The following is a 26252-nucleotide window of genomic DNA, read 5'->3' as shown; positions in this document are numbered from 1 at the left end:
CCTTCAAAATTTCTCATTTCTAATGGCGGTAGTGATTATGTAGATCTGAAACGTACTTCGACATGATCAGGGTATTTTTGAGCTAGCTGAAAAAATTGCATGCTTGTGTTTGAGAATTTGAAAGATCCTAAAAGCAAAGGAGATCAATTTCAATCATGAAGAATGTTCTGTATTATGTGGAAAACATTATAGTTTACGATCAGTAAATAATTCTACAGCTTTCAAAATCAAATGACTGTCATATATTTTAAATTTCTGATTCCACACTAAATCCATGTACGTTGATGCAAAGATTTTTTATTTTTCTCAAATTTTGTAACACGTTTAAAGCCATGGGAAAACTGCTTAAATTAAGAACTGTGTAAGGTCAGTTGTTTCAAGTGGTAAACAGAAGTTCTTGTGATACCCCTTTCCAATCGGTTGTATAAGAAACACCTTTCTGGTGTTCAGATCGGATACGAAAATATGAAACCATGTAGCATAAACGCAACCTCAGCAGAAAAGCACGATCATTTATGCAGCAATCATGCAATTGGTTATGTAAACCAGGGTATAGAAGCACGCGTGTTGAAGGGATTCGGTATGCATTGTTTCTGCTTGTCTTGTCAACTGCAACACGGAAAAACATCAATTTTCAATCATTATTTGAAGTTTAGGAATGCCTCGCCTATCTGAAAATGACGCTTGAGAGCCATTGATATGCTCCAGTCAGGAACGTCGCAGCGTGAAGTTGTAGTTGATTGAACGTGCACAGAAACACCATTTGGACGTTATGGCAGTGGTGGCAGCATACGAACGCTGTAAGAGACCGACCAAGGAGCTGCAGCCCCCACCCCCAGTTACGAGGGTCCGTCAAGATTGTTGGATTCGAACCACCCATCTGCGAAATCGGTTCAGTCTGCAACAATTACTACGAGAACCATCCCTTTGTCGAATATCGGCACAGACGTCGGCGTCTTAGACGTTTGTTGCGAGGAATGTTGCGAGGGGACCAGTCAGACGACAAATTCTGACCAACAGTCACCGCCGATTGCGTCTGCAGTGGTGTAGACAGCGAGTGCGTTGGCCGGCAATTCAGTGGAGACAGGTTCTTTTCACCGACTAGTCTCGTTTTCACCTCTCCCATGGCGATGGCCGAATACGAGTGATACCGACGTCGCGGTGAACATTAGGCTCAGAACTGTGTTGTGGAGAAAGACCGTTTCGGAGGAGGCAGTGTTATGGTGTGGGGAGGAATCACCAAGAGAAAGAGAAGTCTTTTGCAAGTGATCAATGGCAATTTGAACTGGCAGCGTTACCGTGACGAGGCCATCCAGCCTATCGTTGTCCGTTTTGGAATCAACATGGACCTGGCGTGATTTTTCAGCATGACAACATCCAATCTTATCTAAGGCAGTTTAAGGCAGATTGTTCAACAAGCACTTGGACAGAACAACGTTAATGTGACCCCATGGCCTGCTCGTGCACCAGATCTTTCTCCAGTTGAATACATGTGGGATGAAATGGACCACCGTCTTCCACGTTCAACACATGCTCCGACTACAGTACAGGAACTGAGAGACAGGCTGGGGGAGATATGGGATGCCATCCCACAATACTGTGTTAGACGTTTGATCCCTTCAATGCGAAGGAGATACATTGCATGTATTCAAGCGAGAGAGACACACACAGGGATCTCACGTGTGAATTGACAATAACGTCATTTCTGTGCTGGACATGTTATTAAATAACCATTGTCTGTTTGAAAATTATGACGAGTGCGTCTACTTTGATCAGGTTCTTGTTTTATATCGCGCCACAGGAACTTTTGTTGTTGGGTATGTATAGAGCTTACGGGGTAGAGATGTGCCAAAATAATTTTTAGACATTCATCTTCTAAATTCAACAAACTCCTCCAAAGCATGAGGTAAATGTAAATGGTGGGAACTTCAAAAGGGTGGAAATGTGACAATAGACAATTTAACACTAAACACTTTTATCAAAATTTAAATCAGAACTGTCTCCTTTATAATTATACATACCCATCATAATTGTATGATTATCGCATCTCAGTCATCTGCTGCCATACGTGTGGTGGTATTTTAATTCTACAATAAGGTACAATGTATTTCTCTTCCCTTTAGGTCCGACATTAATATTTTAAAATTGGATACAGACCCTTCATTTCATGGAATGATTTCGGGCTCAATTTTAACTAGATAATACAAGGGATCACACCTTCTCTACTCTGGGGGACTTGCCCGCACTTGCCTATTGACTGCATGACGGGAGCATCCCTGTGGAGCCTCACTGATTCGCCCAGCTTGCTGTGACGTCCAGATGATTTTAAGTGATAGTGCATTATGTGCCTCAATAATGTTTTCATGGCAAGAAACGATGCAAAAAATGCACGACTAGAAAACGTTTGACGGGCAGAAGCTGAGGTACTCCACTGATGGTGAGAGAGATAGGAAAAGACTGGCTTCATGAATACACATGCTTCCTATGAACATAGAACATATAAATATAAAACAGTAAAAGGTTGCAGAGACACCTCAATTATCTCTGGCTTTACATGATCTGTTTCCATGTGCCTCTGTAAATGATGATGATGATGATGATAATTTTCCTGATGTCTAACCAATGAACATTTAGAACCATAAGTATTTGACAAAACTCACAAGTGTATATGTGGGTAGTAGTGTATTGAGACATTTTTAGTATTTATGATGTATGTATTTGGTATTTAAGTTCACTGAAATTGTGTTTCGCAAACTCAATTCGTTGAAACAGACAAACACATTATGACCTACTCTATCGCCAGACTGTAATCTAAGAATGTGTTTATCTGTCAACATCAATCTCCATCAGTCTTGGTGGGTTTCCGCCAAATACTAACGTGATTTGGTCGCTAAACCATATTGTCATTGGGTGGTCCAGTCGTCTAAGGCGCCGCGATTCGCTGTGCGGAGTTGCGTCCCTTGGGCACACCAGAAAGCTATGATTTTGGGTTCGAATCCCGGTTCGCCCCGATTATGTTTCTAGGTTTGTCAGCACCATACCCGTCCTCTTGGGTTTCATGTTTTAGACCTGCATCACTTCGGGCTTTCCTCCCACATTAAGCTGACACGCCGTGACATAACTGGAATACTTTTAAAAGCGACTTTAAACCCAACTCACTCACTCACTCACTCGCTCATAAGGCAAAAAAGTCCCTGTTGCGTAAATGTGAAAGCATTATCTATCCACATTATAACTTGCCTATCATAAAATAATTTATAATATATCCGACTAAATTAACATTACAGTTGATGTTTAATTGAAAGCTTTTATTCCGTCCCAACGTACGCGTTTTCCTAGAAACCGTGACTATGCTATAAGGGAGGAAACCCATATTCGCTGCCTCAGAGTTACCTGCCCTTGACACTAGCTCATCGTTGCTTTGATGTGCATAACATTGAAAACATGTTTTTCACGCCGCATGTCTGGAGAGTGTCCGTCATGGTTTGTGGGCATTTAAACTTCTGTCATATATCTAACAGCATTTTGTAGTAAATTCATTAAATGATCTTAAAATCCATATTCTACATGATATATCTTAATTAATAAATTATCGATAATATTGGCTAATTGTTGAATATTCTCTTGTTCAAAAAGACGTGCAATATATGTCATCGGGTGAATCTTGATTTTCTGAAGTGATTTTTTTTTAAATGCAGGAAAGCGTGCATATGTCGGCTTGTTTACTATCAAATCATATGATTCGTTCACTGAACGTTGCCAGAAAAATACTTAAGTGAATGAAAACGTGTATACATTTTGGAAAAATACACCTTAAAACATAATTTTATTTTTAATCATTATATTTACATGTTTCAGAAATAGTTTCCTAGAAGCATTCATTAAATTAAGTGTGTGTGTATGTGTGTTTCCGAATGACTTTGCTTCATTGTATGGGTTACATTTGTGTTTACTGAGTCAATTCACCCCCGTCAGTTGTCAGTCGGCAGTGTTCCCAATGCTCCCCGGAAGTGGTAATTTCCACAATGACTGGTCCCTCATAATGGGGACTTACATACTGGATTTTGGGCTGTAGTAATAAACATGCACATAATATATCTCTCCTCTCTGAAAACTCTACGCCTATTATAGCGCATACATGGCATCAAATAACAACGCACATTTTCAAAGGCCAGCAGTTGTCCAGCGTGGCCCGAGGGTAAATATATATTTGCTTTTCATTTTTTGCAAAATCTAAAATATCCTCGTTTTCTTCGGTCAATAACATTTGGCAAGACGGCAGTTTACCGGGCTCAGCTTGTATCGCTAGTTGGCCCGGGATGCAGGCTGCGGCTTTCCCGTCAGTGATCTTGCGTGTCTATGCGATCTTTACGCAGTTACGGTTAGTTGTAAGGGGGTTAGGGAAGGTTACCCCAACTCAATCCTTAGTCCTTGCCATGCCTTGGATCACGATTATGGGGGTGGGGCACCCCTTTCTGATCAAGCACCCACTTCACATTCCTTAGGGTGGGTCACCCCTTCAACCCTTGCCAATAAAAATGCCTTGATATCCTTTGGGTTTCGTATCCCTTTATGATCCTTAGGGTTAGTTGTGACAGAGACCATAAAACTAATATAATAGATTGTATGGTCTCTGGTTGTGAGCAGATGGAGTATATGGTATTGGTCAGCTGTCTAATCTAATTTAACCACTTTACGGGAAATCCTTTTTTCAAGTTTTGAGTTTCATGGAGAAAAATGGCTACTCCAGGCACATCATGGTGGATAATTTTGAACCATGATAGCACTTGAATCGAAGCCCCTACATTTTTAACTTTTTACATTTGGGCAATGACCATGATGACAAGGACTGTAACACAGTTTGTAAACTAAGTGTTAGCTCACCAGATCCTTGTTCCCAGTTCTGATTGTAATTTCCTTACCATGGCCATGTCAGCAAAGTCTTAAGGGGCAGTGGGGTAGCCTAGAGATTAGCTTTGTGACTCGGTTGATGTGTGTGTGTGTGTGTGTCTGTCTGTCTGCTTGTACTAGTCCAGATTGATGGCAATTTTACAGGGCTTGCCCACTGAGATATTATGCTGCAGTTGAACATGAATACCCCACTCAGACACAGTATACTGACTCCGAACTGACAAGTCACCAGGCAGGGTAACAACAAGTACCATCTTTATTCGTCTTTTGGTAGGACACGGCCAGGGATTTAACCCCGGACCTTCCGCTCTCCAGGCGAACGCTCTACCACTAGACCACTGAGGCATTTGACAGCTATGGAGTCTAACTCATTCATACATTTCATGTCTTTTATTTTCCAGCCTCCAGGGATGATGCCTTTCAACCCCCCTCCTGGCATGGCTAACCCAGTGATGGCTGGCCGGACCCTACCCCCACCCCAGTTCCAGCAGGGCCAGGCCGCTGCTCAGTTAAGATCCTTCCCAAACCATCCTTTCATGTCACAAAGGCCGCAGCTCGGTCATCAGATGCTTGGTCAAGGAGCCCAGAATCCAGTCAGTATAGGCTTTCCTGTTGTGCCTCAAATGGGAATAATGCCACCCCGGGCCCCCTTCATTAACCCAAACATGATCCCCTGGGGGTCGGGCTCCCCATCCCAGTCAATCAGGGTCCCTGGACCTTACCCCAATGTTCCCCCAGCAGTACCCAACATGAACCATGGACAGGGCTCTGTTCCTCGTCAGATGCCACCACAGACTGTAGGATCGCAGATGCAAGGTCACAGCACGAACCAGGGCATGACCCAGGCTCTGAATCAACTCGTTAAGAGTGCAGGAAGCCACCAACGATGGAGTTGTACCAAGAACGAACGAAGAGCTGACAGTAGCAGCACTGCCATCTCTTCCTCGGACAACGACGGTAGTTCATGCACCAGCAGCCATGTGTCCGATTCGGACCGAGAGAGATCAAAGTCATCCCGTCACAGGGATCGAGATCATGACAGACATAGACGGGACAGGGTAGATAACTCTCCTCTGAGCCGTGACATGGAGAGGAGTAGATTTGCACACCTGAGATCTTTAAGTAGAGAGAGCTCACGCAGCAGAGACAGCACCCATGGCAGAGACAGCAGAGAGAGCAGCCGCAGCAGAGATACCAGGGATAGGAGGAGAAACGAGAGTTCAGACAGGTCAGTCATCATCATCATCATCATCATCATCATCATCATCATCATCATCGTCGTCGTCGTATTGTTTGTTGGATCAAATTCACATGTTTATTCTCTAAGAGTCTGAGGAGGAAATTAAAATAAGCTCAAATCTCAACCAGTCTGGACCAGACAGTCCAGTGATTAACATAATGAGCATCGATATACGTAATTGGAATACGGATTTCGAGATACTTTGTTGAGTAATGTAAGCTGGGTAAGGCATGTCCACTAGTCTGTTCGTCCAAGACTAGTAAAATTCTAGATGGACTAGTTGATATGTAGTTGTCTCTCACAATCTAGTTATTTCACACAAACTGCATGTGAAAAGGTAGTTGTGCTACAAGCTACATTTGGATATAAACAATAGTGTCTATCCCCATGATCCCTGATGTAAGGGTTCTAGCAGTAAGAAAAGTTATTGTTTGAAAAAAGGTAAGTGTTCAGGGTAAAGAGAACCAATCACCGACCTTTTTATTGTCTGCACATTTTGCTTGGGTTGCTTGGGATAATTTTTAAAAAATACTGGAAATAATTTTTCTTAGTTTTCATGAAAATAATACAAATTGTTCGCTGGACATGGTATATTCGAAGAGATGTTTTGTCTCCAACAGAGAATTAAAAAAATGGTTTCATAGAAAAAACAATTGTTTGTTTTGATGCAGTGGCAGAAAAAATAGCCTGGTTCTAACACATTTCCAGATATACACTCCTCTGAGAATTTTAAATTATCGGTCTCTAATGGTGTAACATATTGTGTGTTTGGTCAGCGCTGACACTCAAGACATGCACATTCATCAACTAACCACCAGCTATTTTTGCATGCTTCTATATATGGATAGATATATAGTGAGATTTACTGCATTGGACAGGAGGCGGCGTGATGATCGTGCAAGTCCAGCATCTGACAACAGCCGTTCGGAGAGGTCGCAGTCGTACAAGCGCTCCCGATGGCAGGATGACCGAGAGAGGGAGCGAGACAGAAGGTTAGTGGGAGACCTTGTTGGAATATAGATCTACAAAGAATGGATCTTTGTGAATGCTTTACTTAAGCCTTAAGTGCTGTAACCCTGATTGAACAACCTTTGAGCAAGAAATCTTCATGGAAAGACCAAGCTCAATTGTTGTTGTTGTTGCTCGATTGTTATTGTTGTTGTTGTTGTTGTTGTTGTTGTTGTTGAACAGTGTTAGTAATAGTATGCCTGGGTAGTGAACTGGCAGTATTTCAAACACAGGTCAGTGTACATACAAGGAAGACTATACTGAAACAGACATACAACCTATTACAGCAGGGACCACAAAAGGTCGAGGCATGACCGAGGTGACCGCTCCGACCGAGGTGACCGCTCCGACAGAGGTGACCGTTCCGACAGAGGTAACCGCTCCGATAGAAGTGACCGCTCTGAGAGGAGGAGGGACCACCGACCTCCACCTGATGATGAGGAGGAGGATCTCGCCCTCCCATGCACAAGCAGCAGTCGGGATGAGGTCCCAGACAGGCCTGACCCCGGGGTCCGGGAGGATGACACCCCTGCCTGGGTCAGGTGTTCCCCTGCGGATCTGTACTTCACGCGGGACACAAAGGTAATGCTTTGTTTGGGTCCCTAGGGTCTGGATCGGTACAGTGTTTAAAATAATGTAAAACCCAACAAGACAGTCTGGCAGGTGACCCATAAGTGTGCCTGCCCTTCTTCAAAGTTACCTGCCCGTATTCAGACACAAAAAGTCACAAAAAATAGAGACAGATCAAAACTTGATTTTGTTGAAATAATTCCAACAATGATTTAGAAGAATCTGCTAGAAGTTGTGAGAAAACTCTACACATAAGTAGTCTTTAAATATCTGCCAGACAGTCAGTCAGGTGGAGGGAAATTTCATGCAGCCCAACAGAAAAGTTACTTGTAATAGGCAGGTGGGCAGGCAGTTATCTCGGAGACCAGATGGGTAACATTTTAAACACCCAGGGTTCAGACAGGTACCACATGGTTTAGTGGGGCTGGGATGATACACCAACTGTGTGATCCGATATGTATCACGATACCTTGCTCACGATCCGATATGTATCACGATACCTTGCTCACGATCCGATATGTATCATGATACCTTGCTCACGATCCGATATGTATCATGATACCTTACTCACGATCCCATATGTAACATGATACCTTGCTCACGATCCGATATGTATCATGATACCTTGCTCACGATCCGATATGTATCATGATACCTTGTTCACGATCCGATATGTATCATGATACCTTGCTCACGATCCAATATGTATCACGATACCTTGCTCACGATCCGATATGTATCATGATACCTTGCTCACGATCCAATATGTATCACGATACCTTGCTCACGATCCGATATGTATCATGATACCTTGCTCACGATCCGATATGTATCTTGATACCTTGCTCACGATCCGATATGTATCATGATACCTTACTCACGATCCGATACGTATGATGATACCTTGCTCACGATCCGATATGTATCATGATACCTTGCTCACGATCCGATATGTATCACGATACCTTGCTCACGATCCGATATGTATCATGATACCTTGCTCACGATCCGATATGTATCATGATACCTTGCTCATGATCTGATATGTATCACGATACCTTGCTCACGATCCGATATGTATCATGATACCTTGCTCACGATCCGATATGTATCATGATACCTTGCTCACGATCCGATATGTATCACGATACCTTGCTCATGATCCAATATGTATCGTGATACCTTGCTCATGATCCGATATGTATCGTGATACCTTGCTCACGATCCAATATGTATCATGATACCTTGCTCACGATCCGATATGTATCACGATACTTGCTTGTGCTTTTATCTGTGGTTTCTAAGCCAACTTTTTCATAGGCCAATTACCTGGCACATTGACGATTTACAGTGGGCAGTGTTAAGTATGGTGCAGTCGATGGAAATATTTACGTTTTCACTGCTCATTTTCACGAGTAATAAGTGTTTGGTGTAACATTTACCGGGTATTAAAGAATACATTTATTGTACATGTTGTAAGAATCTATACTTTTATGCATTTATGCAAATAAATAGTGTCACTATTTATATATGGTTAGATGTAAACATAGTGCATGTAGTCTTCAATATGATAATACAGCAAGAATGTTTAAAAATGAGATTTTCTGTAAATCTTTCTGTGATTGCGGAATCGCAAAATTCGTCTGCGACTGGTTTTCGATAGTATATTAGTACTAATACCCTTGATAGTACCCTTGATAGTCGCCCTAGTCGAGGTGCAGTTTACATGCAGTATACTGCTTGAAATTAATCAAGGGTCCTTGTTGTAACCCTGATGTTTATAGTAAAATATTTAGAGGTTGCCAGTTCCTAGACCTGGAGCACATTCCTGAAGAGCTGAGCTTCATTACACTGTTACCATGGTTACAGATTGGGTGCCTGGTGGCAACAAAGAAGATGATTGACTTGGAGGACAAGTTTGAGAAAGAGCTTCTGGTCCGGGCCAGGGATGTCATCGCCAATCGGCCTGTGGTGGAGGAGCCGCCTCGTCCACCGCCCAGACACACCCATCATCATCATCATCATCATCATGGACACTCCGAATCTGGTAAGTTGCTCTAAAAGAATTGGGTGCAACCAAAGAATTGTTAAACACTTGAACTCAGTACATCATGTAATGTTAATAATAATAATAATAATAATAATAATAATAATTGCTGTGCAGAGTTGCGTCCCTTTGTTTTAATGTACGATAAACAACCACCACGAATCGTTTATTTCTTATATGAAATATCAACATTATTTACAGCCTCTTAGGGTGATGATAAAGTGTAAAAGCTTTAGAAATATTTACCCGTATTTAAATAATGAGGACTCCCTTAATGTCGTACAGTCCATAATATCACAATGACGTCATGATAGAACAATGTTTTTTGGCGTGAAATAGACCGCTCTTCGTTCTTCACATTTTTTTGCAATTTGTCGCGTAGCTATCTTATATGTTGTAATACAACTTGCAATTTCTTTTAAATCAGATCCTAGTTCTTGCTACTGCTAAACATAGATCTTAGGAAATCCCATTACGGGTCACGTTAGAAAGACCTTTCTTCCTACCAATCAAAACATCGCTTAGCAGATTGGGAAAGTGACAGTTGGCATGTGTTTGTAAATCATTCACCCGAGAAAAGATTTACACGGGGATTCCAAACAACAGTTACAGACTGTACAACATTTTCCATCAAAATGGCCTTCTATATCCTGCTTCTATGGGATTAACATTTGAAACAGAAAAGACGTTCCATAGCCCGTGGGTAGTACTACCATACAATCTCGGTCATCTATTAGACATTCAAGAATTTTCTTTGGTTCAATTTTCAAATTTTGAATCGAGATCTTTGTCAAAGTAGTTTTCAAAGCGCAGTCTGGAATGGAAGTCACCAGTTTTATACTAGCGCCATAAAGCTTGACAAAGCTGCTTTCAGATTCTTGATGCTTCTGTGTTTGTAGCACATTGATACAGGTGTTGCTGAAGCTGGAAGTGATGCTTCTCTGTGTTTGTAGCACGTCGATTCAGTGATGCTTCTCTGTGTTTGTAGCACGTCGATTCAGTGATGCTTCTCTGTGTTTGTAGCACGTCGATACAGGTGTTGCTGAAGCTGGAAGTGATGCTTCTGTGTTTGTAGCACGTCGATACAGGTGTTGCTGAAGCTTGAAGTGATGCTTCTGTGTTTGTAGCACGTCGATGCAGTGATGCTTCTCTGTATTTGTAGCACATCGATGCAGGTGTTGCTGAAGCTGGAAGTGATGCTTCTGTGTTTGTAGCACGTCGATGCAGTGATGCTTCTCTGTATTTGTAGCACATCGATGCAGGTGTTGCTGAAGCTGGAAGTGATGCTTCTGTGTTTGTAGCACGTCGATGCAGTGATGCTTCTCTGTATTTGTAGCACATCGATTCAGGTGTTGCTGAAGCTGGAAGTGATGCTTCTGTGTTTGTAGCACGTCGATGCAGTCATGCTTCTCTGTGTTTATAGCACATCGATGCAGGTGTTGCTGAAGCTTGAAGTGATGCTTCTGTGTTTGTAGCACATCGATGCAGTGATGCTTCTCTGTGTTTATAGCACATCGATGCAGGTGTTGCTGAAGCTGGAAGTGATGCTTCTGTGTTTGTAGCACGTCGATGCAGTGATGCTTCTCTGTGTTTATAGCACATCGATGCAGGTGTTGCTGAAGCTGGAAGTGATGCTTCTGTGTTTGTAGCACGTCGATGCAGTGATGCTTCTCTGTGTTTATAGCACATCGATGCAGGTGTTGCTGAAGCTGGAAGGGATGCTTCTGTGTTTGTAGCACGTCGGTACAGGTGTTGCTGAAGCTTGAAGTGATGCTTCTGTATTTGTAGCACGTCGATACAGGTGTTGCTGAAGCTTGAAGTGATGCTTCTGTGTTTGTAGCACGTCGATACAGGTGTTGCTGAAGCTGGAAGTGATGCTTCTGTGTTTGTAGCACGTCGATGCAGTGATGCTTCTCTGTGTTTATAGCACATCGATGCAGGTGTTGCTGAAGCTTGAAGTGATGCTTCTGTATTTGTAGCACGTCGATACAGGTGTTGCTGAAGCTTGAAGTGATGCTTCTGTGTTTGTAGCACATCGATGCAGGTGTTGCTTCTCTGTGTTTGTAGCACATCGATACAGGTGTTGCTGAAGCTGGAAGTGATGCTTCTGTGTTTGTAGCACGTCGATGCAGTGATGCTTCTCTGTGTTTATAGCACATCGATACAGGTGTTGCTGAAGCTGGAAGTGATGCTTCTCTGTGTTTGTAGCACATCGATACAGGTGTTGCTGAAGCTTGAAGTGATGCTTCTGTGTTTGTAGCACATCGATGCAGGTGTTGCTGAAGCTTGAAGTGATGCTTCTGTGTTTGTAGAGTCTGAGAGCAGCAGTAGCAGCAGTGATAGTAGCTGTGAGTCTGGCTCGGATGATTCTGATGATGATGATGATGATGATGACGATGACACCAACCTGTGGCTGGAGGAGCTGAACAGGAAGAAGAAGCATCCCCATCGACTCCACGAGGAGCTATGGTTTAACGACACTGGAGAGGTAGGTTGTCGCCAGTCATGACACTGAAGAGGTAGGTTGTTGCTATTTACAACAACACTGGATAAGTAGGTTGTCTCAACTCACAACGACACTGGAGAGGTAGGTTGTCACCATCCACGACACTTTAGAGCTAATTTTATATTATTCATTGGTTATGAAACTAAATCGTCTTGGTAAACGTGTGATGTTTATACTGCTGTCTAGGTCTGACGACTAATATATAGTATGCTGGATTGAGAAACACATTGACACACTGAGGCTAATAACTCAACGAAAAAAGCCTTGAAACTGATTGTTGAAAGCCTTGAAAAGGCTGTGAACTGTCATGTTCCATGTCTGTCTGAGTGTCTGCATGTCTGTGCAGATGAATGACGGACCCCTCTGCCAATGCAGCATCAAGTCAAGGAAAACTGGCATCAGACACAACATTTTCCCTGGAGAGGAGGTGAGTTACCATAGTTACTCAACATTCATTTCCAAATAACTTGAAAGCAGGTTTTTTAATGTAAATGTATTTTCCTAAGTTATCTCCCCTTTCAACACAACTTAATTATTTGGCCTTGTTGTAGTGTATCCATTCTCATTACATGGTTGCCATTTTGATAATGATTTGTTGACGAGGGGCAGTTACAAAGTCCTCACCATAACCTCATTAGGCAACTTCTGGTTTTACTCTTTTTTTTGCAGATGCGAACCCTATAAACATAATATGACACATGAAGATCCAGGTTAGAATTGGTCTTCGGCACCTATGCATGTCGTAAGAGGCAACTAACAGGATTGCATGGTCAGGCTCAATCACATGGTTGATGCATGTCATCGTATCCCAATTGTCAGGATCAATTGCTCATAATGTCATTCACTGGATTTTTTCATCCAGTCTTGATTTTTTAAAACTGATATCATAGAGCTGGAATATTGCTGCGTGTGGCGTTAAACTACAATAAAACAAAAACTAAGATTTTTACAAACTGGTGAAAAATCAAATCTGAAAAGATTTTTATTTTTTTTCGCCTCATGCTAACTGGTGTTGACCATAAAATGTGCAAGTAATATGGTTTGGTTTGTTGTTTAACACCGCCCTCAGCAATATTCCAGCCATATGACAGCGGTCTGTAAATAATCATGTCTGGACCAGACAATCCAGTGATTGATATCATGAGCATCGATCCACGCAATTGGATCGATGACATGCATCAACCAAGTCAACGAGTCTGACCACCTGATCCCGTTAGTCGCCTTTTACGACAAGTATAGTCACCTTTTACAGCAAGCATGGGTTGCTGAAGACCTATTCTAGCCCGGATCTTCACGAATCGCAAGTAATATGTGAAACTGCACACCTAATGAGACAAAAACAGCAAACATTCAACATATTCAACGAAATCACCTGTCATTTCTTCCTTTTTTCCCCCACCTACCCAACAAATGTTTCACATAGAAATTCTCAAAATAAAAAAAAATAGGAATTGTATCTTACTACATTCATATTCCCAAGGCAAGGGCATTAACTGACTATAAAAGTCCAGTTTCCACCCTTGCCAAACCTGTTTCATTATGGCTATACCAGCAAGTCTATGGATAGTCCAATCAAAATTGCGTAAACAACATGTAGTACCGCCAACTGGGCATCAGCAGATATATTGCAATCTTTTCATGTCTTTATCAAGGTGCTCAAGGGATTTGATGCACATCGCGGGGTAAGACTTGTTTTATTACAGTATTGATCTTGATTATTGATCAGATCATCTTGACTGGGCATCACCATTTTGTTTAAAGGAAATGCAAGTGATATAAATGATCGAATCTGATTGGTCAATAGGGGGACATAGAAGGGACATAACTCTAATAGCCGCTGGTGGCGCTACAATCGAGCCTGGAAATTCCAGTCTAGTTTGGCAAGGGTGGAAACTGGACTTTTGTATTCAGTTAACTCCCTTGCCTCAGGAAGATGCTCTGCAATTAACAAAGAGTTTAGTTTTGCTTTAGTTTTATCCTAATTTTTCACCTTATTATCATATATGTATGTTTTTCTGTGATGTTTCTGTGCTATTGTGTGGTGGACAAAGAGGGAGTAGAGGTGATGACAGATTTAAGTCAGGGGGGAAAAGGTTAGAAGGTTTTGGCCTAATGGCCGACATGGCAGCACTGTGTGGGTATTGTTGTGCTGAATGAAAGCCGCCATGCTGAGAGATGCATTGCTGTTTCAGATGCTGAAGAAATGTAACATGGAGAGCAACAGCTTGAACATGCTGCATCATTACAGGATCACGATGTCCCCCGCAACCAACTTCCTGGTAAGACTGCCCTGACCCTCGGACTTTTCCCTCGATGGAGGTTTTATGTTTTAAACCAAAACCTTGGAGTAGTGTTTTAACTACATGTCTAACCTAAACCATGACATGCTTGATATGTGTTAGAAAGTGTACCGTAATAATTTGTTGAGTGTCTATATGACGGAAACAGGCCCAAACAGCCACAAGTCAAAACAGCCACTGACACTCTTGTCAAAACGGCCACTGACACTCTCTTGTCAAAACGGCCACTGACACTCTTGTTAAAAACGGACACAGACACTCTTGTCAAAACGGCCACAGACACTCTGGTCAAAACGGACACAGGCTCTCTGGTCAAAACGGCCACAGACACTCTTGTCAAAACGGCCACAGACACTCTTGTCAAAACGGACACAGACGCTCTGGTCAAAACGGCCACAGACACTCTTGTCAAAACGGCCACAGACACTCTTGTCAAAACGGACACAGACGCTCTGGTCAAAACGGCCGCAGACACTCTTGTCAAAACGGCCACAGACACTCTGGTCAAATCGGACACAGACACTCTGGTCAAAACGGACACAGACGCTCTGGTCAAAACGGACACAGACACTCTTGTCAAAACGGACACAGACACTCTGGTCAAAACGGACACAGACACTCTGGTCAAAACGGCCACAGACACTCTTGTCAAAACGGACACAGACACTCTGGTCAAAACGGCCACAGACGCTCTGGTCAAAACGGACACAGACACTCTTGTCAAAACGGACACAGACACTCTGGTCAAAACGGACACAGACGCTCTGGTCAAAACGGCCACAGACACTCTTGTCAAAACGGACACAGACACTCTGGTCAAAACGGACACAGACACTCTTGTCAAAACGGACACAGACACTCTGGTCAGAACGGACACAGACACTCTTGTCAAAACACGGACACGGACGCCCAGTCATGCAGACACATGAAAAAGTAACAAGTTGTTAGTTGTTCAGTACTAGTTTTATTTAAATACTTAAATGCATTTGTGAGAACATTACTGCAGTAAAGACATTTTACAGTATACAGGTACTACCAAGCAGTACTTTTTATATCAAATTTTTCTTGTCATTGATGTTAAGTTTGGTAGGCTATGAATGAAAGCGTCAGGGGTTGCCGTTAGAAACAGAGATCATGCAGAAGAAAGGTATTTTCTATATTGAATAACACCCACAGGATCAATGTTGATACTAAACACGTTTAGCCACCATCATTAATGTTTTATTCCAGCTTCTTATTCTCTTTGATTTCTTTCAGACAAAATGCCTGACTGTGATAGAGTATGACAACCATGAATACATCTTTGAGGGATTCTCGCTGTTTTCTCACCACAAGTTGGAGAATGTGAGTAGAACCGTACATGGATAGAAATGACATTTGGTTTCCAGTGCGCCTTCATTCAGATATTTGGGTGTCCCTTTTTGGAATTGAAGTGTGCCAATAAGGAGAGTGCTTGTCCAGTACATCTTCATTACGATATTTGGGTTTCCCTTTTTGGAATTGAAGTGTGCCAATAAGGAGAGTACTTGTGGTCCATCTTTGAACTTTGTGAATGACATGACCTCCACTCTAAAAGAACCACAAGGGTTTTTGTTAGAGGCAGGGTATTTTCACTGCCAAGTGATTGTAATCTTGCAGTTTGACGTCTTCCTTTCATTGAGATTGTAACATCCTATTCAGTTTGAATTGCCCCTTGTTTGTAATTCATTGTGACCGAAAGATTGGATTATTTCTGATTGCGATCTGAGTTTTAAGATGTTGAGTGCCTGGACAGATTATCTTTGCGGTAAAAAACATCACAAAGTTTTATTAAGAGATCTGCATGCTCTTCAGAAAAGGCTGGGACTGCTAACTCGGGTAATCAGGTCAAGTGGGTACTGAGTCGGACCCGGGTACCCATAGAACTACACGGACCCGTGGTTAGTCACGTGATGTATTGTTTGATGACAAAAAGTATCTAAAACTCTATGGTTACACCAAAAGTCACTAATGCTCTCATATCTTTCTGACTAAGCACCCATTCATTGTGACTTTTATATGTTTTGAATAAAGATAAAACTTCAGTCAACTTCAGTGTATGCATGACCAGATCGTTTTATGTGTGTATCAAAATACATTTTGCCAAACTTTACCCAACTGAACAGTTTGTACGTATCTCTTGAGACCTACAGTGGGTACCCAGGTAGGGTCGGGTAATACGGGGATGGGTACCCAGGTAGTAAATTTGGACTTGTCCAAGCCCTACGTCAGATACAGGAAATTAATTTCCACTCTGCCTTCTCCCATTCAGCGCATCCTGGTAACTGGCACCCCAGCCAGTCGACGTGAGGTTTGGGGGTTGGGGTGTTTTTCTCAACTTTTCTCATGTTTTTCTCAATTGTCTTATCAAAATGAGAATAATATAGAGAATAACCTACTCAAAGCTCAGAGTACAGATTATCTGTCCCTCACTAAATTCACACCATTCATTCACTCACACTTCCTTGTAGGTTGTTAGTTATTCTCTAAATAAGTTCGGGGCCAAGGGTGGCCCAGTTGTTTAAGGCACCACAATTCGCTTTGCAGAGTTGCGTCCCTTGAGCATGCCAGAAACCTATGATCGTTGGTTTGAATCTCAGTTCGCCCCAGAGATGTTTCTAGGTTTGTCAGCACCAAACCCATGCTCGTGGGTTTCACCAATGTGGTAAACGTCTGAGACCTGCATCACTTCAGGCTCTCCTCCCACATCAAGCTGACACGCCGTGATGTTACTGTAATACTGTTCAAAGCGGGTTAAACCCAACTCACTCACTCACTCAAAGTGTGTTCATGTTGTATGTTTGATCTTACAGATTCCTTCGTGTAAGGTGATTCGGTTCAACATAGAGTACACGATACACTTCTTCGAGGAACAGATACCGGAGGTGAGGAGTACTTGGTCAAGTGTCAGTATTCAACATTGAACTAATTAGCCAATCCCCCAATATATGTATATATATTTATCTAAAGGGGTAAAATACTGAGAGCAGTCGTTTTCTGCGTTCGACAAACCACGAAAATTTAAGATCTTTCAAATCTGTTTGCACAATCTAAGCACCCCCTATATCTAATTTTTTAAGCGCACCCTGGGCGCTTATTATGTTGAATACGGTATGTCTGTTTCTGGTAATTTGACTGACCCTATTCCTTTTGGGGTTTTTTCACATGTTTTTAACTCACATGCTGCAAATTAATATTTTCAAAAAAGAAACACCACAAAAAGAATGCCTCATCTATTTAGAACCCACGCGTGCCATAAGGCGGGACTATGCTTGTCAGGGTCAAGTGGTCAGCCTCGCTGACTTCATTGATTTATTGTGTATCGCGTAACCAATCTTGCAGAACTTTCATCCTTAGTCTTACTAAGGTCTGGGATCCTTGTCGGGAAATACTGTCTCCTGAATTTCAAACCCTTGGAAGAATGAAATAGAAGCTAATATGGTATATTCTTCAAAACCTTGACCTCTGTTGAAACATTGCTTGATGGTAGAACAAACTCTGGAACATGACTTCAATTTCCCCAGAACTTCACTGTGCGCAGCCTGGACTTGTTCAATGACTTCCTGTTCTCGGAGCTGCTGGAGCTGGTGGACATCGACTGGAAGTCTGCAGGCAGCACCGACTCCTGCAACATCTTCCACCTCATGCCCCGATTTGCCCGATCTCTGCCAGGTGAAATCTTACTGTCAGTATGAACAGATAATAACAGCTATATGTGATTAACAATTTAACAGGCCCTTTTTTATCCCCCGGTTTCACCAAAGTGGTAAAAGACCTGCTTCACTTCGGGCTTTCTTCCCACATCAAGCTGACATGTTGTGGTGTATCAGTCACTCTCACACGGGTCTGTCCTCAGATAACGGCAAGGAGCTTCTGTCCATGAACGAGGTGCTGGGCTTCCTGCTGCAGAGCTCCAAACCCCTGCTGGAGGAGACGGAACTTGCCCACATCCTCAAGTTCTCCAACCATGAGTGGCAGAACATGGTCGATGAAGTGCGGGGCATGATTGTCACATATCCTGGCAAGGTGAGATACTCATATTTCCTGGCAATGCGAGAGATTGTCACATATCCTTCAAAGGTGAGAGACTCACATATCCTGGCAAGGTGAGAGACTGTCACATATCCTGGAAAGGTGAGAGACTCACATATCCTGGCAATGTGAGAGATTGTCACATATCCTGGAAAGGTGAGAGACTCACATATCCTGGCAAGGTGTGACTGTCACCCATCCTTGCAAGGTGAGAAATTGTCACATATCCTGCCAAGCTGAGAGATTGTCACATATCCTGGCAAGGTGAGAGATTGTTACATATCCTGCCAGGCTGAGAGATTGTCACATGTCCTGGCAAGGTGAGAGATTGTCACATATCCTGCCAAGCTGAGAGATTGTCACATATCCTGCCAAGCTGAGAGATTGTTACATATCCTGCCAGGCTGAGAGATTGTCACATATCCTGGCAAGGTGAGAGATTGTCACATATCCTGCCAAGCTGAGAGATTGTCACATATCCTGGCAAGGTGAGAGATTGTTACATATCCTGCCAGGCTGAGAGATTGTCACATATCCTGGCAAGGTGAGAGATTGTTACATATCCTGGCAAGGTAAGACTGTCACCTGTCCTGGCAAGGTGAGACTGTCACATATCCTGGCAAGGTGAGACTGTCACCCATCCTGGCAAGGTGAAACTCTCACCCATCCTGGCAAGTTGAGAGACTCACCAGATGTCTGTTGTGAAATTCCTATTCTTTAATTGACATTATTATGTACTTGTTACAACTGCTGCATAATAAACCGCGTTTGTGTATATGTTCAAGTTTTTGTTTCCGCTACCCAAAGTGTGCAGTGAGGCCATCTAATTGTTGATAGTGATTTTAGAGACATAAATGGAAAATTTCATCAATGCAAACAAAGACCACTTGTCTCAACCAATACTCACCGCTTCTCACATCCTGTGGTTCACAGAAGCCCAGCTCAATACGTATCGACCAGCTGGACCGACAGCAGCAGGAGAACGATGTCATCAAGTACCCCCTCATCATCCACTTTGGCGTGAGACCAGCACAACTCAGCTACGCTGGAGACCCTGCGTAAGTAGGAGACGGGGTTTTACGTACCGCACAAATGTGTGTCCAGGCCATGTGTAAGTAGGAGAAGGGGTTTTACGTACCACACAAATGTGTGTCCAGGCCCTGCATAAGTAGGAGAAGGGGTTTTACGTACCGCACAAATGTGTGTCCAGGCGCTGCGTAAGTAGGAGAAGGGGTTTTACGTACCACACAAATGTGTGTCCAGGCCCTGCATAAGTAGGAGAAGGGGTTTTACGTACCGCACAAATGTGTTTCTAGGCCCTGCGTAAGTAGGAGACGGGGTTTTACGTACCGTACAAATGTGTGTCTAGGCCCTGCGTAAGTAGGAGACGGGGTTTTACGTACCGTACAAATGTGTGTCTAGGCCCTGCGTAAGTAGGAGACGGGGTTTTACGTACCATACAAATGTGTGTCTAGGCCCTGCGTAAGTAGTAAATTGGGTCTTATGTGGAGCACAAATGTTTGTCCAGGCACGGCGTCAGTAGTAAATTGGGTCTTATGTGGAGCACAAATGTGTGTCCAGGCCCTGCGTAAGTAGTAAATGGGGTCTTATGTGGAGCACAAATGTGTGTCCAGGCCCTGCGTCAGTAGTAAATTGGGTCTTATGTGGAGCACAAATGTGTGTCCAGGCCCTGCGTCAGTAGTAAATTGGGTCTTATGTGGAGCACAAATGTGTGTCCAGGCCCTGCCTCAGTAGTAAATGGGGTCTTATGTGGAGCACAAATGTGTGTCCAGGCCCTGCGTCAGTAGTAAATTGGGTCATATGTGGAGCACAAATGTGTGTCCAGGCCCTGCGTCAGTAGTAAATTGGGTCTTATGTGGAGCACAAATGTGTGTCCAGGCCCTGCGTCAGTAGTAAATTGGGTCTTATGTGGAGCACAAATGTGTGTCCAGGCCCGGCATCAGTAGTAAATTGGGTCTTATGTGGAGCACAAATGTGTGTCCAGGCCCTGCGTCAGTAGTAAATTGGGTCATATGTGGAGCACAAATGTGTGTCCAGGCCCTGCGTCAGTAGTAAATTGGGTCTTATGTGGAGCACAAATGTGTGTCCAGGCCCTGCGTCAGTAGTAAATGGGGTCTTATGTGGAGCACAAATGTTTGTCCAGGCCCTGCGTCAGTAGTAAATTGGGTCTTATGTGGAGCACAAATGTGTGTCCAGGCCCCGGCATCAGTAGTAAATTGGGTCTTATGTGGAGCACAAATGTGTGTCCAGGCCCTGCGTCAGTAGTAAATTGGGTCATATGTGGAGCACAAATGTGTGTCCAGGCCCTGCCTCAGTAGTAAATTGGGTCTTATGTGGAGCACAAATGTGTGTCCAGGCCCAGCCTCAGTAGTAAATTGGGTCTTATGTGGAGCACAAATGTGTGTCCAGGCCCTGCGTCAGTAGTAAATTGGGTCATATGTGGAGCACAAATGTGTGTCCAGGCCCTGCCTCAGTAGTAAATTGGGTCATATGTGGAGCACAAATGTGTGTCCAGGCCCTGCGTCAGTAGTAAATTGGGTCTTATGTGGAGCACAAATGTGTGTCCAGGCCCTGCGTCAGTAGTAAATGGGGTCTTATGTGGAGCACAAATGTTTGTCCAGGCCCTGCGTCAGTAGTAAATTGGGTCTTATGTGGAGCACAAATGTGTGTCCAGGCCCCGGCATCAGTAGTAAATTGGGTCTTATGTGGAGCACAAATGTGTGTCCAGGCCCTGCGTCAGTAGTAAATTGGGTCATATGTGGAGCACAAATGTGTGTCCAGGCCCTGCCTCAGTAGTAAATTGGGTCTTATGTGGAGCACAAATGTGTGTCCAGGCCCTGCGTCAGTAGTAAATTGGGTCTTATGTGGAGCACAAATGTGTGTCCAGGCCCTGGCATCAGTAGTAAATTGGGTCTTATGTGGAGCACAAATGTGTGTCCAGGCCCTGCGTCAGTAGTAAATTGGGTCATATGTGGAGCACAAATGTGTGTCCAGGCCCTGCGTCAGTAGTAAATTGGGTCATATGTGGAGTACAAATGTGTGTCCAGGCCCTGCCTCAGTAGTAAATTGGGTCTTATGTGGAGCACAAATGTGTGTCCAGGCCCTGCGTCAGTAGTAAATTGGGTCTTATGTGGAGCACAAATGTGTGTCCAGGCCCAGCCTCAGTAGTAAATTCGGTCTTATGTGGAGCACAAATGTGCGTCCAGGTCCTATGTTAGTAGTAAATGGGGTCTTAAGTGGAGCACAAATGTGTGTCCAGGTCCTGTATTAGTAGTAAATGGGGTCTTAAGTGGAGCACAAATGTGTGTCCAGGTCCTGTATTAGTAGTAAATGGGGTCTTAAGTGGAGCACAAATGTGTGTCCAGGCCCTGCGTCAGTAGTAAATTGGGTCATATGTGGAGCACAAATGTGTGTCCAGGTCCTATGTTAGTAGTAAATGGGGTCTTAAGTGGAGCACAAATGTGTGTCCAGGTCCTGTATTAGTAGTAAATGGGGTCTTATGTGGAGCACAAATGTGTGTCCAGGCCCAGCGTCAGAAGTAAATGGGGTCTTATGTGGAGCACAAATGTGTGTCCAGGCCCTGCGTCAGTAGTAAATGGGGTCTTATGTGGAGCACAAATGTGTGTCCAGGCCCTGCGTCAGTAGTAAATGGGGTCTTACGTGGAGCACAAATGTGTGTCCAGGTCCTGCGTCAGTAGTAAATTGGGTCTTATGTGGAGCACTTATGTGTGTCCAGTTCACAGAAATGTTGAGAATGGACGCAGAAAAAGAATAGGACTACCCGGACCCATGGTTAGTCACATGATATATTGTATAATGGAGTCACTGCAGACTCAGCATTAGAAATTGTCCTATAGTCCATGCCCAACTGCCTATTAGTTTAAGGTATCATAAGGACTAATAGATATTTGCCATTATTAAATGTTTTGCTATATGTTATCATAATAAGGTGCGTCACGCCAAAGACCCGGGTTCGAATCCCGACATGGGTACAATGTGTGAAGCCCATTTCTGGTGTCCCCCGCCGTAATATTGCTGGAATATTGCTAAAAGCGGCGTAAAACCAAACTCACTCACTCATAATAAGGTGAGTGAGTTGGGTTTAACGCCGCTTTTAACAGTATTACAGTTATTTCGCAGCATGTGAGCTTAATGTGGGAGGAAAGCCCGACTTGATGCAAGTCTCAGACGTTTACCACTTTGGTGAAACCAATGAGCACAGGTATGGTGCTGACAAACCTAGAAACATAGTCGGAGTGAACTGGGATTCGAACCCACAATCATAGGATCTGGTGTGCCCAAGGGACGCAACTCTGCACAGCGAAGCAAGGCGCCTCAGACAACTTGACCACCCATGCCCCCTATCATTATAAGGACTAGTGGACTAAAAATGTTTGTTTCTTTGCTGATGTGAGTGAACATTGAAACAAAGTGGGACATTGGTGTACGTCACTGGGTGCCAGGCCCAGATTTGAGACTCCTTTGAAATAGGTTGAATATTGCTGGCTGTGAGATGACTACATTGCCTCTCTTGCTACAGCTACCAGAAGGCGTGGAAGCAGTATGTGAAGTACAAGCACCTGCTCAACTCCAAGCCGAAGGTGACGGCCAACGACAAGCTGAAGCTGGAGCTGAAGGTGCAGCAGCTGCAGGAGCTGAGGATGAAGAGGTGAGTCCGGGCTCACTGACGCCCTCACGCACAAATAGGGGGTCTCATTGCTTCAACTGACCAGTCAGGTTTGAGAATCACTGAAAAGCATGTGTTACACTGCTTTAACTGACCAATCAGGTTTGAGAATCACTGAAAAGCATGTTTTACACTTCTTTAACTGACCAATCAGGTTTGAGAATCACTGAAAAGCATGTTTTACACTGCTTTAACTGATTAATCAGGTTTGAGAATCACAGACAACACTTATCTCATTGCTTCAACTGACCAATCAGGTTTGAGAATCATTGAAAAGCATGTGTTACACTGCTTTAACTGACCAATCAGGTTTGAGAATCATTGAAAAGCATGTGTTACACTGCTTTAACTGACCAATCAGGTTTGAGAATCACTAATTACACTTGTCTCATTGCTTCAACTGACCAATCAGGTTTGAGAATCCCTGAAAAGTGCATGTAATTATATAACTTTGCTTTAACTGACCAATTCGCCTTGATAATCACCAAAAGGCGGCCTACAACATGGATCATTGCTCTCAATATCGATCACTCAATGGTCTGGTCGATTATAGGCCAGCGTTATATAATTGGAATATTGCTGAGTTTGGCATTAAACCACAAACAAACAATTAAAATAAAAATTATCTGTGTAAATATGTGGCTCAGATTTTTTAAGATATTTTATCTTACGCATAATGTTTGTTGTCCAGCACAATGAAGCGAGAAGTGACGGTCGAGATCAGCAGTGAGGGATTCATCAGGACGGGGGTCAGATCCGATATCTGTCAGGTAGGTTGTTAACGGGGGTCAGATCCGATATCTGTCAGGTAGGTTGTTAACGGGAAGGAATCAGATCCGATATCTGTCAGGTAGGTTGTTAACGGGAAGGAATCAGATCCGATATCTGTCAGGTAGGTTGTTAACAGGGGTCAGATCCGACATCTGTCAGGTAGGTTGTTAACGGGGTTCAGATCCGATATCTGTCAGGTAGGTTGTTAACGGGGGTCAGATCCGATATCTGTCAGGTAGGTTGTTAACGGGAAGGAATCAGATCCGATATCTGTCAGGTAGGTTGTTAACGGGAAGGAATCAGATCCGATATCTGTCAGGTAGGTTGTTAACGGGGTCAGATCTGACATCTGTCAGGTAGGTTGTTAACAGGGGTCAGATCTGACATCTGTCAGGTAGGTTGTTAACGGGGTCAGATCCGATATCTGTCAGGTAGGTTGTTAACGGGGGTCAGATCCGATATCTGTCAGGTAGGTTGTTAACGGGAAGGAATCAGATCCGACATCTGTCAGGTAGGTTGTTAACGGGAAGGAATCAGATCCGATATCTGTCAGGTAGGTTGTTAACGGGGGTCAGATCCGACATCTGTCAGGTAAATTGTTAACAGGGTTCAGATCCGATATCTGTCAGGTAGGTTGTAAACGGGGGTCAGATCCGATATCTGTCAGGTAGGTTGTTAACGGGAAGGAATCAGATCCGATATCTGTCAGGTAGGTTGTTAACGGGAAGGAATCAGATCTGATATCTGTCAGGTAGGTTGATTACGGGAAGGAATCAGATCCGATATCTGTCAGGTAGGTTGTTAACGGGGGTCAGATCCGACATCTGTCAGGTAGGTTGTTAACGGGAAGGAATCAGATCCGATATCTGTCAGGTAGGTTGTTAACGGGGTCAGATCCGACATCTGTCAGGTAGGTTGTTAACGGGTTCAGATCCGATATCTGTCAGGTAGGTTGTTAATGGGTTCAGATCCGATATCTGTCAGGTAGGTTGTTAACGGGGGTCAGATCCGATATCTGTCAGGTAGGTTGTTAACGGCAAGGAATCAGATCCGATATCTGTCAAGTAGTTTGTTAACGGGAAGGAATCAGATCCGATATCTGTCAGGTAGGTTGTTAACGGGAAGGAATCAGATCCGATATCTGTCAGGTAGGTTGTTAACGGGAAGGAATCAGATCCGATATCTGTCAGGTAGGTTGTTAACGGGATGGAATCAGATCTGACATCTGTCAGGTAGGTTGTTAACGGAATGGAATCAGATCTGACATCTCTCAGGTAGTTTGTTAACGGGATGGAATCAGATCTGACATCTGTCAGGTAGGTTGTTAACGGAATGGAATCAGATCTGACATCTGTCAGGTAGTTGTTAACGGGATGGAATCAGATCTGACCTCTGTCAGGTAGGTTGTTAACGGAATGGAATCAGATCTGACATCTGTCAAGTAGGTTGTTAATGGGATGGAATCAGATCTGACATCTGTGAGGTAGGTTGTTAACGGGATGGAATAAGATCCGTCAGGTAGGTTGTTAACGGAATGGAATCAGATCTGACATCTGTCAAGTAGGTTGTTAACGGGATGGAATCAGATCTGACATCTGTCAGGTAGGTTGTTAACGGGATGGAATAAGATCCGTCAGGTAGGTTGTTAACGGGATGGAATCAGATCTGACATCTGTCAGGTAGGTTGTTAACGGGATGGAATCAGATCTGACATCTGTCAAGTAGGTTGTTAACGGGATGGAATCAGATCTGACATCTGTCAAGTAGGTTGTTAACGGGAAAGAATCAAATCCAAAATCTGTCAAGTAGTTTGTTAACGGGAAGGAATCAGATGTGACATCTGTCAGGGAGGTTGTTAACAGGATGTAAATCGGATCATGCCAAGATTGCCGATATATCCGGATGATTGACACTTTCTGACCTGTCAGTAGTTATATTTTGAGCTAATTATCATGTGTCCTTAATAATTGTGTGCTATGTCTTGGCAATGGGGGTCACAGGTGGCCTAAGGTGCCACTATTTGCTGTGTAGAGTTGCGTCCCTTAGGCATGCTAGTCACGACAAAATCGGCTGAGTTTCCCAAATTTTATGGGACGCACCATACCGTTGGGAGTCCCAGGCCGACTTCTCTGGACCTCTTG

The 26252-nt window shown here is 43.5% G+C and overlaps 1 protein-coding gene across 2 annotated transcripts in view; it reads left to right on the top strand.

Annotated features, from left to right (window-relative positions):
- The first annotated feature begins 4040 nt into the window (after positions 1–4040).
- Positions 4041–26252, top strand: part of LOC139473016 (ribonuclease 3-like) — a 40632-nt gene continuing 18420 nt past the window's right edge. Inside the window, exons 1-16 of one of the 2 annotated variants that reach the window (XM_071255519.1) lie at positions 4041–4198; positions 5313–6139; positions 7030–7143; positions 7447–7741; positions 9599–9776; positions 12089–12264; positions 12629–12709; positions 13935–13964; positions 14475–14561; positions 15840–15926; positions 17414–17485; positions 18125–18272; positions 18457–18626; positions 19566–19690; positions 23194–23322; positions 24032–24110. In XM_071255519.1, coding sequence (XP_071111620.1) covers positions 4139–4198; positions 5313–6139; positions 7030–7143; positions 7447–7741; positions 9599–9776; positions 12089–12264; positions 12629–12709; positions 13935–13964; positions 14475–14561; positions 15840–15926; positions 17414–17485; positions 18125–18272; positions 18457–18626; positions 19566–19690; positions 23194–23322; positions 24032–24110 — 2658 coding nt within the window. In that variant the 5' untranslated portion in view covers positions 4041–4138. The remainder of the gene's footprint in view (positions 4199–5312; positions 6140–7029; positions 7144–7446; positions 7742–9598; positions 9777–12088; positions 12265–12628; positions 12710–13934; positions 13965–14474; positions 14562–15839; positions 15927–17413; positions 17486–18124; positions 18273–18456; positions 18627–19565; positions 19691–23193; positions 23323–24031; positions 24111–26252) is intronic. The other variant, XM_071255520.1, reaches the window with a different exon arrangement.

The sequence above is a fragment of the Haliotis cracherodii genome, unplaced genomic scaffold (genome assembly GCF_022045235.1).
Source record: "Haliotis cracherodii isolate W230 unplaced genomic scaffold, xgHalCrac1.p SCAF_26, whole genome shotgun sequence".
Classification (NCBI taxonomy): Eukaryota; Metazoa; Mollusca; class Gastropoda; order Lepetellida; family Haliotidae; genus Haliotis; species Haliotis cracherodii.
Note: the sequence above shows the minus strand (reverse complement) of the source record. Positions and strands in the feature narration are given on the sequence as shown.